A 15334-nucleotide genomic window follows, 5' to 3' on the forward strand; every position below is an offset into this window, starting at 1 on the left:
CGTGTTGCAACTCTGGCGCTAACTGGGATGCTCTTCTGGTCCCTCAAGATGGCATATACACGGACAAAGTATTCTACTCCAGGCTCAAGTTCTCTAATAGTGGCTGCTGTTTGGTCTCCGGGAACTCTAAAGTCAAACTCTAAGCCACCAGGACTTGTTGGAACATAGGTAATGAGATATTCTGTAACTTTGATTTTGTTGGCCCATTCAAGGTTCATGGTTTTAGTGGTCACATCTATCACAACTAAGTCTTCTGGTGGTGATACTGTTGGGTTTTAAAGAAAATTAACATTCAGTTAACAGTCCTTGGAATCGTACCAATGCTTCCCAAGTTAAAACATTTAAGAACAATAAAAATGTATAGTCGGCATACTTCATCCAAAACATCTATTGGTAATCATATCAACGGGCACGTACAACATGGGTTAATTGTGTTGCTCAGCTGGTACAAAATGACTGAATTCGGGCCAAGTAAGAGGACCATCTCCATATTGCCATATCACAGTATGTGTCATTAGACTTTTCTAGTGCAGTCCGTAGCGTGTACTCCGCAGAATTATAATGAATAATAAAGGGGTTACTCTAAAAGCACTGACTGCACTCAAGATAGACAAAACAAAATGTGTCAAGTATGTGTGTGTATGTGTTTTTCTTAATTTCTTAATTTATTATTTTTTATATATACAGTGTTGTCAAATAATTAAAAACATTGTGATGCCAATCTATTTCTTCCCAATGATCTCTGACCCCGAAAAATGTAATTTCCCAACACTATAACATAACATAAACAGGAAACAGGAAACCAAAGTGACCAAAGGAATTCCGTCTGAATAGAGGGAAACTACACAATCTTCTAACAATGTCCTAATTCGCTGAATTACCGTGTACTATATTAATATAACATATCTATCTATCTATCTATCTATCTATCTATATATCTATCTATCTATCTATCTATCTATCTATCTATCTATCTATCTATCTATCTATCTATCTATCTATCTATCTATCTATCTATCTATCTATCTATCTATCTATCCTTGCATGGATTTTCTCCCACACCTTAAAAACATACTCGGGGCCTAATGGGCTTTCTATGATACTGGGCCTAGCATATGTGTAAATGAGATAAGGAAAATTGATTTTCAGCAGTGGAATATTTTGGAGCTATAAAAATAACAGGTGAGTACTATTAGGGCTCATGCACAGGGTCATATTCCAGATTTGTATTTTATCGTTCCATAATACAGCGCCATGGGCCAATACAGTTCTTCTGTGTGTGTCTAAATTTATATGGAGGCACACAAAGGTTTTTTTTCTCATGGCTTAATATGGAATATGTGAGGAAAGAATTGGAAAATGTTCCATCAAATGCTGTACAGTATAAAAGAGAAGCATCAGTGGTGTATGAAGGCACCATACTATATGTTGGAACATAGCGTGCCTATGGCTCTGTACTGTAATATGGAACCGTAAGGACTCTGCGTGCTGCAGTATAGACTCCATGTACATGGTTTGGCATACTTCTTAACATTCTAATCCCAAATACGGGACATTGTAGATCCTGTCACTGGTTCACGGGACTGCCTCACGAAAATAGGGACTTTGTCGTGTGATTAAGGTCTAAGGGTAAAGCTGTGGAGGGGAGTAGGGACATTCCTATCTTTGTGATTGGGCTCTGGATTTCTTAATACAAACCTTATATCCCTAACTATAAGTGAATCTTTGCAGTGTTTGTGCTGCAACAGGAACCACAGGCGACATCGGCTCTTTTGTGAAAACTATAATACTGCATTCATCCTGTAAATTTATCTTTGATTCAACTAAAACTGTAAAACTTACACTGTATAAACTTCCCATGCTTTAGGAAAATGAAAACAGATGTGATACACTGCAATTCAATATCAAATGTGTAAATTGCTTAGACCCAAGCACTGCGACATCCAGGTGTGTAATCCGTGGTTCACAGATTTTTATCATCACTGTTTAAATGGAAATGAGGCAAAAGCCGAATATGATCCACTCAACAAGCTCTAACAGCTTGGTGTGAAATTTCTGCTTTGCAGTTTAGTATGGAGCATGCATATTAACTAAAAAAAGCAACAATAGTATAATTCAAAAAAACGTTTGAAGAAAAAGGAATGTTGAAATTCTGATTATTTTACATATATGGATTAACTAGATATACCATACCTTCCGAGCAGAATTCTCCGATAAAGCCTTCATCACAAATACACTGTCCATTTACGCAACGACCTTGATTATTGCAGTTGTTAAAGCAGGTTAGTTCACCACAGTTGTCTCCTGTGAATCCTTCGGTACACACACACTGCCCATCAATACATTGTCCTCTGTTATTACAATCATCAGGGCAGCGTAGTTCACCACAGTCATCACCCATAAATAAATTGTCGCAAATACATTGACCGTTAACACAGCGACCTCTGTGGTTACAATCATTAGGGCATCTCAGTTCTGAGCAATCTTCTCCCATGAACCCATCGTCGCATACACACTGACCATTAACACATTGTCCTGTGTTATTACAATCATTGGGGCATCTAAGCTCATTGCAGTCCAGTCCCATGAATCCTTCATCACACACACATTGCCCGTTTACACAGCGGCCTTTGTTGTTACAGTCATTGGGACACCTCAGTTCACTGCAGTCCTGGCCCATAAATCCATCATCGCAGACACATTGCCCATTTACACAGCGGCCTTGGTTGTTGCAGTCATTCAGACACCTCAGTTCACTGCAGTCCTGGCCCATAAATCCATCATCGCAGACACATTGGCCATTTACACAGCGACCTCTATTATCACAGTCATTTGGACACCTTAGCTCGCCACAGTCTTCTCCCATGAACCCTTCCATGCAAATGCAGACCCCATTCACACAACGTCCCTGGTTGTTGCAATTGTTTGGACAGCTCAGTTCACTGCAGTCATCCCCAATGAATCCTGCATTACACACACATAGTCCATTCACACATTTACCATTGTTGTTGCAGTTGTTTGGACATGCAAGTTCACCACAGTCTTCACCGGTGAACCCTTCTTCACAATGGCACACACCATTTATACAACGACCACGGTCAAAGCAGTCATTAGGGCAAATTAACTCACTACAGTCCTCTCCTGTGTAAGGCTCATCACAAACACACTCATTATCCACACAACGTCCACGGTTGTTGCAATTGTTTGGACACAAGGGTTCGCTACAATCTTCCCCAACAAAGTTCTCCTCACACTGACATCGGCCGTTCACACATTTTCCATGTTCACCGCAAGGCACTGGGCACACTTCTTCACTACAGTCTTCTCCAGCAAAGCCATCAAAGCAAACGCACACTCCATTAACACATTTTCCTTGGTCGTTACAATCATTTAGACAGGCTAATTCACCACAGTCCTCCCCGGTGTATTCTGGGTTGCAAACACATTTTCCATCCACACATGTCCCTCTGTTATTACAGTTTCCAGGGCATTCTGCTTCTGTACAGTTGGGTCCTTTCCACCCGGGCTCACAGACACAGCCACAAGCCTCAGTGCTGTAATTCCCATGTCCATTGCAGTAAGGCTTGGTTTCCACTATACCTGTGCAGATGAACAAATGGAATCATTAAAAGGGATGTAGTCAAATTTTTCAAATTTTTTTGAATTTGTCATTTGGTCATCACAATAGGAGTGCATGTAAATCCATTTTACAACTTAAAGTGTTATTTCAAATGTATGGCGGATACATCCTAAGTGTACGATAGCTGGATGTCAGACCTTTGGGACCCCCACCTTTTGGGGAAAATGGATGTACTATAAATGTCTATGGTTGGAATAACCCTTTAACTAAGAATAAGCCTAAGTGAGTTATTACAGTGCACCAAACAAACAGTAAATGACAAATTCAGCTCTGTTACATAGAACATGTGATATCAGGCCCATATAATTTGATGAAATATAATCAGCCTGAAGTCTGTAAATTATAATACAATTTGTTAGAATCAAATGTGTAGACAGGCTGGACCTCATTTATTAAAACTGTAACTAAATACTGGCCAAGCCGAGTGCAGTTTTTGGCAACATTTAAGTTCATCCGATGGGATAGATGAAAACAATATTTTATCAATAGTATAGGAAGTCATCCAGTTTGAGACAAATGCCTTTTAAATGTGTTTGTTCCCCACATTTTGTTCTCTACTGAGAATATTATTCCCTCTCCATCAACCAATAGCAACCATTAGGGCATGGCCAGACGTGGCAGAGTTTTTCCGCTGCAAATGTTGGTGCAGATTTGGGGCAATTACGCAACGACTCTGCACCAACATTTGCATATTTGACAGGTAATTCAGACGTTGCAGAAAACACAGCGGACTTGCCACAGATTTCAGTTTTTGCATTGCAAAGGCTGAAATCCGCAGTGAAATTCTGCTTCTTCTCCGCAACAGACAGTGCATGCTGCAAAGGGAAAATGTCTGAACTAACTTGCCTCAAAATTTATTGAAACAAATGTAAAAAACGGCCGCTGGAGAATTCCACTGCGGACTGTATGCTGCGGAATTCCACAGCAATTCCGCCACGTCTGGCCATGCCCTTAAAGTGGATCTGTCATCATTCTATACTGCCCTATTCAAGCATAGTATGGAGACTGGTCCGCTCTAGTTTAAGCCCAAACAGCATAAAAGAATATTGTGCCATTTGGCTAGTAGCAGTCAACCAAGAATATAGCGCACTCATAAATACAGTGGACTCATAACTATATGGGAAGCGCAACCCCCGCCTCTACCTAAACTCTTCTCCACCCCTCTTACAAGTGACTAACGGGTTACAGCCATCAATCACTTCTGAGGGAGGCGGGGGGAGGCAAAGAAAGGCGGGGGAGCGCTCTCATAAATAATGTAGACTAATCAGCTGCATTCTTTTCTACTATTAGCCAAATAGCACAATAGTTGTTTGCCGTTTGGGCTAATAGTAGAGCAGACCTGCCCCCTTACTATGCTGTCCTTAAACAGTGTAACATGGTATGGTGACAGATCCGCCATAAGTCGCAGTGTTAACAGTTGGAATTTAACATTTAAACAATAAAATCTGAATATGAACTCTATCGAATGAAATAATTTACTAAGAATAAGCCTTTACCATGGGCAGCCAAGAGACACACATCCCAATAAATCCCCCCCCCCCCACGTTAAAGGTAAATGTGCCTGACTAAGAAGAAGCTGTCCAAAACTGGACACAACTTTTTATTTAATACCAGTAAATGAATATAAATAATTTCATTTGAATATGTTATTTTACCTTTTATATGTCCCTTACACAAGGGTTTTACCTCCTTGCACATATTTCATTTATATACAATTATGCAACTGATTCTTAGAGCCTAAAAAGTTAACAAGAGCAGCACAGTTTTTGTAGTCTTATTAGGACGTTGGCTTAAAAAAAAGTTACAACTTGTAATTATTCTACTGATGTAAGCAATGCCACATTTTGCAATACTTGGTGACTGTTGATACGTGCCACCTCATGAAAACTTCAGTCTCAATTATTGTTTCTGTTCCCTTTACTTTTAGGAACAATATTATTAGCTGATACATTTTTTCCATTCTTTGTGGTTACTCCTAATGGTTAAAGTCTAGTGAGAAGTTAAAAAAAAGTCAATTGTAGACATATAATTATAAGATTTTACAAAAAGGGCTAACCCCCTCCTTCCTTATTACAAAACAACCACATACTTATGAGAAATACTAGATGTTCAGCATCATTTTAATTACAGAGTAGTCTATAGGGAAGCATACAATATTGTAATGGGACAAATGTTCAAATAGTTTCACCACTTAAAACAGCAACCGCCAGAGATGAGGCAGTCCCGTGTGGTTAAATAAATTATCCAAAAACATAGAACTTGAAATAGCTTCCTCAACCTCCGGTGCCATTTATAATTTATATTGCTAGTGTCTTCTTATATGACAATAGACCTTTAGTCCCCCCCCCCGGTACCGGGCCCCGCATGTGACTGATACCTCTGTCCCCTCTATAGCTACACCCCTGCTTCTTCTTTAATATTTTAGGGTTTATTTTAACATAAACATATATATACACTATGGATAGGTCTGCCATATATGACTAAGAAGATGTAGAAGAAGTGGCACATGATATCGTTGGTTGAACCTTTTATTTGCCTCCACCCCAGTGTTCTTGTTTTTCTACATAATGTTTAGAAAGTTCATTACTTAAATTAGTAGTGTTCTCACCTTCAGCAGTCTGTGTATTAGAACAGCACCCAGCCCCTGTAGTACATTGTTCTCGAAGAGATGACACAAGACCTTCCAGCTCTTCCAATCTGCTTAGAAGGTCCTTGATATCTGGAGATGCTGCACATCCACAAGCTCTTTTAGGAATGTTGATGCGATGTGTAAAAATGATCTGGTTTTCCCCATTTAAAGTGGTGTCTTGGTAATTTTTCTGAAGCTCTGTCTGTGGCTTCACCTCATTTTCAGCCGTTCCTATAGGGTCGAGGTCAACAGAGCATAGGGAACCCATTGGAACTTTAATATTGTACACATGGTTAAACACAACTGGCTGGTTGTCTTCAGGAAGAGTAATGTTTAAACCAGCGTCTCTTCTGTGTCTGATAACTTTTCTTATAAGTCCACAGTTCACTTGAGAACCCAGCACTAAAAGGAGACAGGCAAACACCTGAATGGGATACCCCATGGCTGTGTCCTTATTAAATGTTTATTTTCCGTGCTTTTCCTTTGAAGACTCGGTTGTATGTAGCTTTTTCTGCGTTCTCTCCCACTTTTTTTTTCTAAAGGACAAAGACATTTAAAAATAATGATATATAAATAGATGTAATAAAAGATGACAATGCCACAAAACCCCCATAAGATTTACATGGAAAACCAGTAACAAGCTGATAAACGAGTGGACTTGTTTCAGTGAACTTGGGTTAGCCAGTTGGGTTTCATGTCTGTACAATGGCTACATTCATTGTGGACTAAGAGAATTAATGACAATAATGTGCCTGGCTCATATGTCTAATAGTTATTTCTAACAGCATACCGCATTGAAGTTATTCTTGGCTTCCACATACCATGCATACATTTACATTAGAGAATCTACTGAAAGCCTTTAATATAAACACCTGTACAGGAGAACATGATTATTAATTTCTGTTCAGTATTTAGTTCAGATTTCATGCTGTCTCCTTTGTTTAAAACACTTTTGTATTTATTTACACCTTAGGTAGATTTTTTTTCCATATAAAACTCATATATGGAGCCAGAAAACAGTCATCATAACACTATATTGGTCACTCTCCCGACCTTTGGTCTATACTTCTAACCCATCCGACGTACCTTGGGGGAATTTAATAACATTTTCATACCAGTTAACTGGTGTAGAAATGTCAAAAATGGCTGTTTTAAATGCTCTCACCAAAGTGAGCAGAGCTTAGCAGAAGGGGGCATGGTCACCAGTGGCCTGATACATTTATTATAATTTTTGCCAGAGACTAGCGTAATATATAGCGGAAAACCATGTCAGCTACTGAATGGCATAGATTTCATTCAGTGGTGCACGGACAGCCGACCATGAAACAAACTTATTAAGAGGCGCGTGTCTCTTAATAAATTGTTGCGTCTTACTCCGGCTTCCTTTTTTACTAAGACTGGTGACGGCTTAATAAATTAGAGTAATCATGCAACTTGTCTAGTCTATATGTAAAAACTCTGCCTTACTGGACTCATGTCCAAAATTTAGAACTGTCGACATGAGACACTGCAGGGAAGGCATGGTACTGCGGTGACTACGGTGATTGTTGGATGCCGAAGTCTAACCAGCAACTCAAGGTGAGGCTGTCAAAGAGGCTTTGGTATCCAATGAGTGGATGAAGCGTTCTTTGCAAGAGGAGTTTAGGTAACACTGGAAGGGAAAACCTAAGGGCACATTGAGTCACTAGAGGGGAGTCATCAATTAGCTGGAGAAAAGGGCGGGTACAAAAAGCATTTCTCTCTCTGGGGGTCCCGGTCTGTTCGTGCATTACATGGATAGCCCATTGATTTCAGTAGCTAACATGTAATTCTTCATTTTCCCTATGGTGCTGCTGCTGGGGAATCGAATACTAGCTAAAATGTTCTTCTGCATGTCAATGCTAATAGCTGGGTGGTCAGAGCAGTGGGATACCCGGTCATCAACTTTTTTTCATGGAACCTCCTAATAAAAATTGATTGCCGATAGCGCACATCCCCTTCAATGTGCCTATGACAAAAAGTGTTGAATTAGAGAATTAAGTGCCAGCAACTGTCAGTTTTATCATGGGGTGAACATTCAATTCAACTTCATTGACCTCCATGGTGGGAATAAATGTCCAAACCTCCGATACATTAACAAAAGTTCTAAATTTTGTTGTAAGACTGTTCAGTCTGAAGGGTTACACCTGAGCATACTGAATTCCATCTGTTATCCCAGCATCTTCACCATACACAAAGAGGTGGTATTCCTGTCTGGTATTTCTTTTCATTCAGCATAATAATGAAACATGAGACAGATCCTTGAACTCTTTGTATACATAATAAATAAGAAGACAATTCAAGCAGGTGAAAGGTATTTTTCCCTAATGATCAGTAAACTCTTTAACTCACTCTAGTGTTTACTCAATAAGTAAACCTTCTGACCGTTCTTAGTTGGATGAAATTTTAGGAATTTTTTGTTTTTGACCGATGTACCTCTACCATTAGAAACATATGGCATAGTTTACACAAGTAGTTCCGAGCTGATTATTTTGTTCCGTATTTTCATTTTTCTTTGTGCCAAAAACAGGAGCTGATCCCAACAGGAGAAAGAAGAAAACCCTAACAATCTAGTTTTAGTTAAAACTACATTGATACCAGCATTTTTTTGCAGTATATTTTTGGCCGGATTTAGATGGCTATAATAAGGCCACATAAGATTAGTAGAACCATGGGGTCCAGGTTATGCAGTTGTAATGCTAAAATGTGGCTGTAAAGCTATTTTGTTAGAGAAATAAAAGACCATCATTGATTTGTCCTATTTATGGGACTAATGTAAATGTCAGAGGACATTAGCTTACTTCAATTTCCATCAGTTCCATTATGATCAAGGCAAAGCGGTGAGAAGTAAGATGTATGCTGGTACACTGAGTATTTGAGGCTCAGTAATATGAAGCGTAAGGGTCCATCTACATTGGACAATAATCGGACAAAGGAGCGTTCGTATGCTCGTTCCCTATATTGCCCGGTGTAAACAGGACAATGATCAGTCGACGAACAAGCAGACACTCGTTCGTCAGGCTGATTTCAGCTTTTATGCTGCCCAGAAAATCATCATTTTCCGCCGCACATCTCCTCGTGTAAGGCTGCCGACGTTATGCGAACTGTATGGAGACTGGTATTCATATGACAGTAACATGTAAAAAATTATCTGCTTTTTTGCGCTATTTCGAATTTCAAACAATAGAACTGTGAATGTATACATTTATATTAAGCATACACCAGACTATTGGAAGTTGGCAGTGTAAGTAACAAAAGAACAGTAAATACTTGTTGGAGCCTTGGAAGTTATGTAGATGTAGGATTTTTTTTTAAAATATGAGCTATAATTTTGTTATTTATATATTCCACTTTCGAGCTATGGAATTCCAACCATGGGATGTGGTGTTTCCAAATTCAGTAAATGGATTTAAATGCAAAAAGGATGAAAAGTTTTTCTTACAGGAAATTGCATCTGTGGCTCTAATCAGTAAATACCATAACTGAGGTGATTGATCCGGGATTTAACTCAATTTCCATATACAGAATCAAGAAATCATATTTCCGCTATATTGGCAGCTGTTTTGTCGCATATTTGTCTTGCTTTCCCTACGCCAGTACAGCCAAAAAGTATGAAATTTATTGATTTTAACTATCAAATAGACGTGTAGCAAAGCTGAACTTGTCATTTATTAGGTACTTTTTTACATACTTTGCAACTTCATAGGTTAAGTTACCGTAGTAGGTTTCCACGCAGTCCTATGAAAAACGCATTGTGATATCACCACACATTGTGCTAAGTCAAAAACTCAGAATTATATGTAACTTAAAGATGTTGTTTTCTTAGACAACTGGTAACGGACCTGGTTCTGAGTTACCCAGAGCCAGCACTACACCAGACCAACGTATCATCTGTAGCGACCTGCAACTACGTTCCGAGGCTTGGTGTTCTGCTAGCCACCGGACTTAGTGTCTAGTAGATAATTCTCCGGCTAGCATATACAGAAACCAGAGAGAGGAAGGTGAAGGAGTCGGTGGTTGCTGGTAGCTATGTACAGTCTCGTAATTTTCCTGCTGGCTCAAAACCATATAGACAGATACAGCACCAATGAACTGGCATCAAAATCGTAGTCACATGGTTTATGCAGAGAGTCAGAAGCCAAACACCATACAGGTAAAGATGCAAAGTTGCCAGCAAAAAGTAAAGATAAAAAGAACAGCGTCTCATAGGGTAAAAACCTTCATATGTGGGCACAGAATGGTACAACAATTTGAATGGGCTGATCTGGTTTAGTTGTGCTATTGTATAGGCACAATACTCATTTTTTGAATATGTAGAAGTCGCTGCCGGTGTCGTCATGCCAAAAATTGGCGGCACACCAAGGTGTGGGTATAGCAGGACACTCAGAGACTCAAAGATGGGAAGACTTTGAATCATGGAAAAGGTGGGCACTATTTAGGCACAGACTTCAGATGGATAGAAGCAGGATCACCAATTGGTATTCAGTCAACTTCCGTTTATTTGGTCTTATAAAAAGCAGCGTGTTTCAGGGTTTCTTTGCGTTGCTTTTTGTAAAGTTGACTGATTACCAATTTGTGGTCCAGCTTCTATCCATCTGAAGTCTGCGCCTGAAGATTGCCCACCTTTTCCTTGTTTCAAAGCCTTTCCATCTTTGAGTCTCCAAACATCATACAGGGGGCACAAACTTTTACAGGGTCAGAAAACTTGCAATGGTTGAAAATAAATTTATAACAGAAACCCAAGACCAAAAATCCAGGAACAGTACAGAGGTAGTAGAGTCAGTCCAATCCGAGTTCAAACACAGGTAATAGGTAAAACAGGATACAATGCCAGGTACACAGGGTGCCCACCACTATAACTGGCAACTAGTGAAGTAACTCAATGGATTTAAATAGTGCGCCCTCTAGTGTGAATAGCCGTGGCAGAAGGCCATGACTGGAGCGTGGTGAGGTCAATTTATTTCGCAACCCCTATAGCATGGCATTCACAGGACCGCCATATAAAGCTAAGTCTACCCACTATATCTAAAGCAGTATCTACACTACTAACATGCGCAATACTACAGAATTCTTCAAATGACATTCTGACAACCATATAGTGACGTTTATAGCAAACGTGTAGTATAGTCACCCTCATAGTCCTTTTTATCCCCCCCATCATCTCCATATAATCCTCCTGTCTCTCCTTTCCTGGGCAGCTCAAGTCTGTTAATAATTTCTATTGTTGCAGTGACCTTGCGGGAACCAGGAGGAAGAAGAAGAGATCTATAGAATTGTATTTCACACATTGATGTCAAGGAGAAAACAACTCGGAGATGACTGAGTCTGATACATGACTAAAATGCTAAGCCGGTCTTGGGCCGGAGTCATAATGTACTGTACCCAGTCATCCCTTTAAATGTCACTGGATATGTTTATCTCCCAATCTAATAATGAGATGCTGCTGAAAACATCTCTGTTTGTTAAAATCATTCAGGGATTTTTTTTTAGCAGCTTTGCATAAATTATGAACTGAACATCCAGGCAATATAATGATATTTTAGAAAACGATCAGCCGCAGCAATAATTGATGCAGTAGGGGGTTGATTAGATTAGGATCTATCACTTGGTGTAATGGCCTGCGGGCACTGAGATGTTTCACTACATGCTAATTGCTTTTAATATCACAGGATAGATTTATACCAGCAATGAACATTTGCATGAAATAAAGACACTGAGGAGGTAAAAACAAAGTATGTTCCCAATTTACCTAACCTCCTGCTGGACTTCCCCTCCAGAGTAATGACATTTCAAGCTGCTTTTTCACTGCAGTCTTTTCCAACAAGGAAGATAGATTTCCTAACAAACATCTGACCATCTGGCTTCCATAGTAAAGGCTGAAATGGATAAGGTTGGCTGACAGCTCATCTTTGTTCTATTGAGGGGTTATATTCATGCTACATGATGTGTAGAAGAAAGATCTATCTATCTATCTATCTATCTATCTATCTATCTATCTATCTATCTATCTATCTATCTATCTATCTATCTATCTATCTATCTATCTATCTATCTATCTATCTATCTATCTATCTATCTATCTACGGTATCTATCTATCTATCTATCTATCATCTATCTATCTATCTATCTATCTATCTATCTATCTATCTATCTATCTATCTATCTATCTATCTATCTATCTATCTATCTATCTATCTATCTATCTATCTATCTATCTACAGTATCTATCTATCTATCTATCTATCTATCTATCTATCTATCTATCTATCTATCTATCTATCTATCTATCTATCTATCTATCTATCTATCTATCTATCTATCTATCTATCTATCTATCTACAGTATCTATCTATCTATCTATCTATCTATCTATCTATCTATCTATCTATCTATCTATCTATCTATCTATCTATCTATCTATCTATCTATCTATCTATCTATCTATCTATCTATCTATCTATCTATCTATCTACAGTATCTATCTATCTATCTATCTATCTATCTATCTATCTATCTATCTATCTATCTATCTATCTATCTATCTATCTATCTATCTATCTATCTATCTATCTATCTATCTATCTATCTATCTATCTATCTATCCATCCATCCATCCATCCATCCATCCATCCATCCATCTATCTATCTATCCATCCATCCATCCATCCACACCATTTTTATGTCTGCATTATCTATCTATCTATCTATCTATCTATCTATCTATCTATCTATCTATCTATCTATCTATCTATCTATCTATCTATCTATCTATCCATCCATCCATCCATCCATCCATCCATCCACACCATTTTTATGTCTGCATTGTCTCATCTTTTAATAATTTTTTGTATCATGCAAGAAAGATGTACCTTTTTAAGAAATTAATTCTTTGGTCTTGCACTATATTGCTTCTTTTTTGGTGTTGTATCTTACAGTGACAGTAAAAGAGAGGTCTGTTGTGCTGCTGCCCACCCAAGCCTTTAAGAAGTAATGGAATACTGTGGAAAAATTAAAAGTGAATAGGAAATAATATTTATTGTTCAAATATTGAAATATAGCCTATTCAAGTTGTGATAAGAGCGTGTATTATCCAACGTGTTGCCGTTAATTACCTAGACTTGACTGTGGATATATAGACACAACAAGCCGAGTAATAACTAAAGCTTATATAGACTGAGAATGTGAAGGCATTCGAATGTTATGAACGGCCACTAGGGATCACCTAGCAAGGACGAGTGAGTTAAATTGAACACGGTGCAGCCAAGAAGGGGTAGTTTGAGGGGGCAACTGGTCAGTTTTGTGCGCAATAGCGGCTGCTTCACAAAGACCCACATAGGCACCAGGTGACTGCTATACCTGGGAGGTGCTCAACTGTTTCCGGTCAAGTAGACTAACTGTACGCACAGTCAAGGTCTCCAACCTCAGTTTATTGGACTACTATGAAGTTCTTGCTATGCATATCAGGTGTGTCGCCCTTCCATAAAAAAAAAGTTTCAAGTGACTCACGGGTGATACGAATTCTGCACACATTCTTGAGCTAACTTTACAGCCTACCCATCTCAAATCTATATTTTTTGTCTCTATTATAAAGAAACATGGGGCTACAGAAACTTACCGATATTACAAGTATAAAATAACTGACTAATATTCTTCTAGAATAGTTGTGTTCTTTTATAGCAGAGATAAAGTCACACAATTTACATTAACATCTTGTACTTTTAGGATTGTTACTCATATTTTATTTAGTTAGGGTTACTATAGTGATGTCTTCTTCTCATTCATTTTGTACATGGAAAAAGATAAAGCCTTTGGGGTTTAAAACAATGCTCATGAACAAATATTAAACTATGGCACTTCCATGCATTTTTAAACCACATGTACTATGTTATTTTTTAATGGTATAATAAATCTAAAATACACAGGCCCTTTAAGAGGTTTATGGGGTTTATCCAGAAAAGGGCAAAAACAATTAGCCACTAAACAAGAGAATGTAGTACTATGGCTAAGGGGCACTGGCTACATGAAATGTATATAGTATCTGTGTCTTCAGGTTGGTTTTTATCCAAGCGCTCAAGTTTCCTCCCATGGTATGAAAATGTACTAATAAATTATGTGGGTGTTTATGGAAGGGAAAACAGTAAGCTTTTTCCATGAGTAAAACTCTATATAAATATCTGTGTGGTACTGACATTGCATGCCTCATTACTAAATATCCACCTACACATCACACTAGAGTTTTATTTCAGCAAATAACGTGTCTCTTTGACACAAAGTGCCAAAGATAGTTAGCAAGTGACAGAAATACTAAATATATTCAGTCAACATCAGAGCACTGTAAAGCACTGCACTAGAAATAAGACAGCAGCTGCCTGACATTGACCTCTAAGAATTCATCTAAGTTTAATAATCAGCCTTGTAGTTCCTGACAGGCTTGATGTCCACATATTCTTAATTCACTGCAGAAATAACTTGTTTCTGAGAAGGTGAGAATGATGTGTAAAAAGTTACGGAAGAATTTGTGCAGACTCCCAAAACCAAAGGGTAGGTAAGCATAATTTCCTATTTTCCAAACCATTTTCCATCTGTGTAGCGCATTAGTACTAACTGTGGCTTACCAAGAAATCTGCCTTCTAAAGCAGAAAGAAATTGGATGAAAAGCGACCACATCAGCAGTAAAATAGTAAAAAAAAAAATATTTTAACTTTTTAGATTATGTAAAACAAATTAGCATAAACATTCCCATCCTAATCTGTTAAAGACCTGAATGTAGATGCTTTGAAGTTTAATTATAAGCATTAACTACTCTATGTGTATGTAACTGTCACATCGTAATGGGAAAGGTCGTAAATAAAATTTTATGGCGGGACCTCTGGCTCTTCAGTATAAAGCAATAAAAAAGTAATTGTAGGATAATAAATATATCTAATCAAACCTCAGAAACAGTACAGGCTGTACATGGATAGAAGTGTGAGCGTCAAAATATTGCCCACTGATATTATCCATTCTACGAACTGAGAACCTGAAACAATTATCATTCAGTTACAGT

General features: G+C 38.3%; 1 protein-coding gene across 2 annotated transcripts in view; it reads right to left on the reverse strand.

Moving 5' to 3' along the window:
- The window catches only part of TNC (tenascin C), an 87687-nt gene that overhangs the window by 57674 nt on the left and 14679 nt on the right, over window positions 1–15334 (reverse strand). For both annotated transcript variants that reach the window (XM_075835543.1, XM_075835542.1), the window contains exons 2-4: window positions 6249–6805; window positions 2194–3600; window positions 2–265 (exon numbers count right to left, since the gene is read on the reverse strand). In XM_075835543.1, the coding sequence (XP_075691658.1) occupies window positions 2–265; window positions 2194–3600; window positions 6249–6711 (2134 nt within the window). In that variant the 5' untranslated portion in view covers window positions 6712–6805. The remainder of the gene's footprint in view (window position 1; window positions 266–2193; window positions 3601–6248; window positions 6806–15334) is intronic.

The sequence above is a fragment of the Rhinoderma darwinii genome, chromosome 8 (genome assembly GCF_050947455.1).
Source record: "Rhinoderma darwinii isolate aRhiDar2 chromosome 8, aRhiDar2.hap1, whole genome shotgun sequence".
Lineage (NCBI taxonomy): Eukaryota > Metazoa > Chordata > Amphibia > Anura > Rhinodermatidae > Rhinoderma > Rhinoderma darwinii.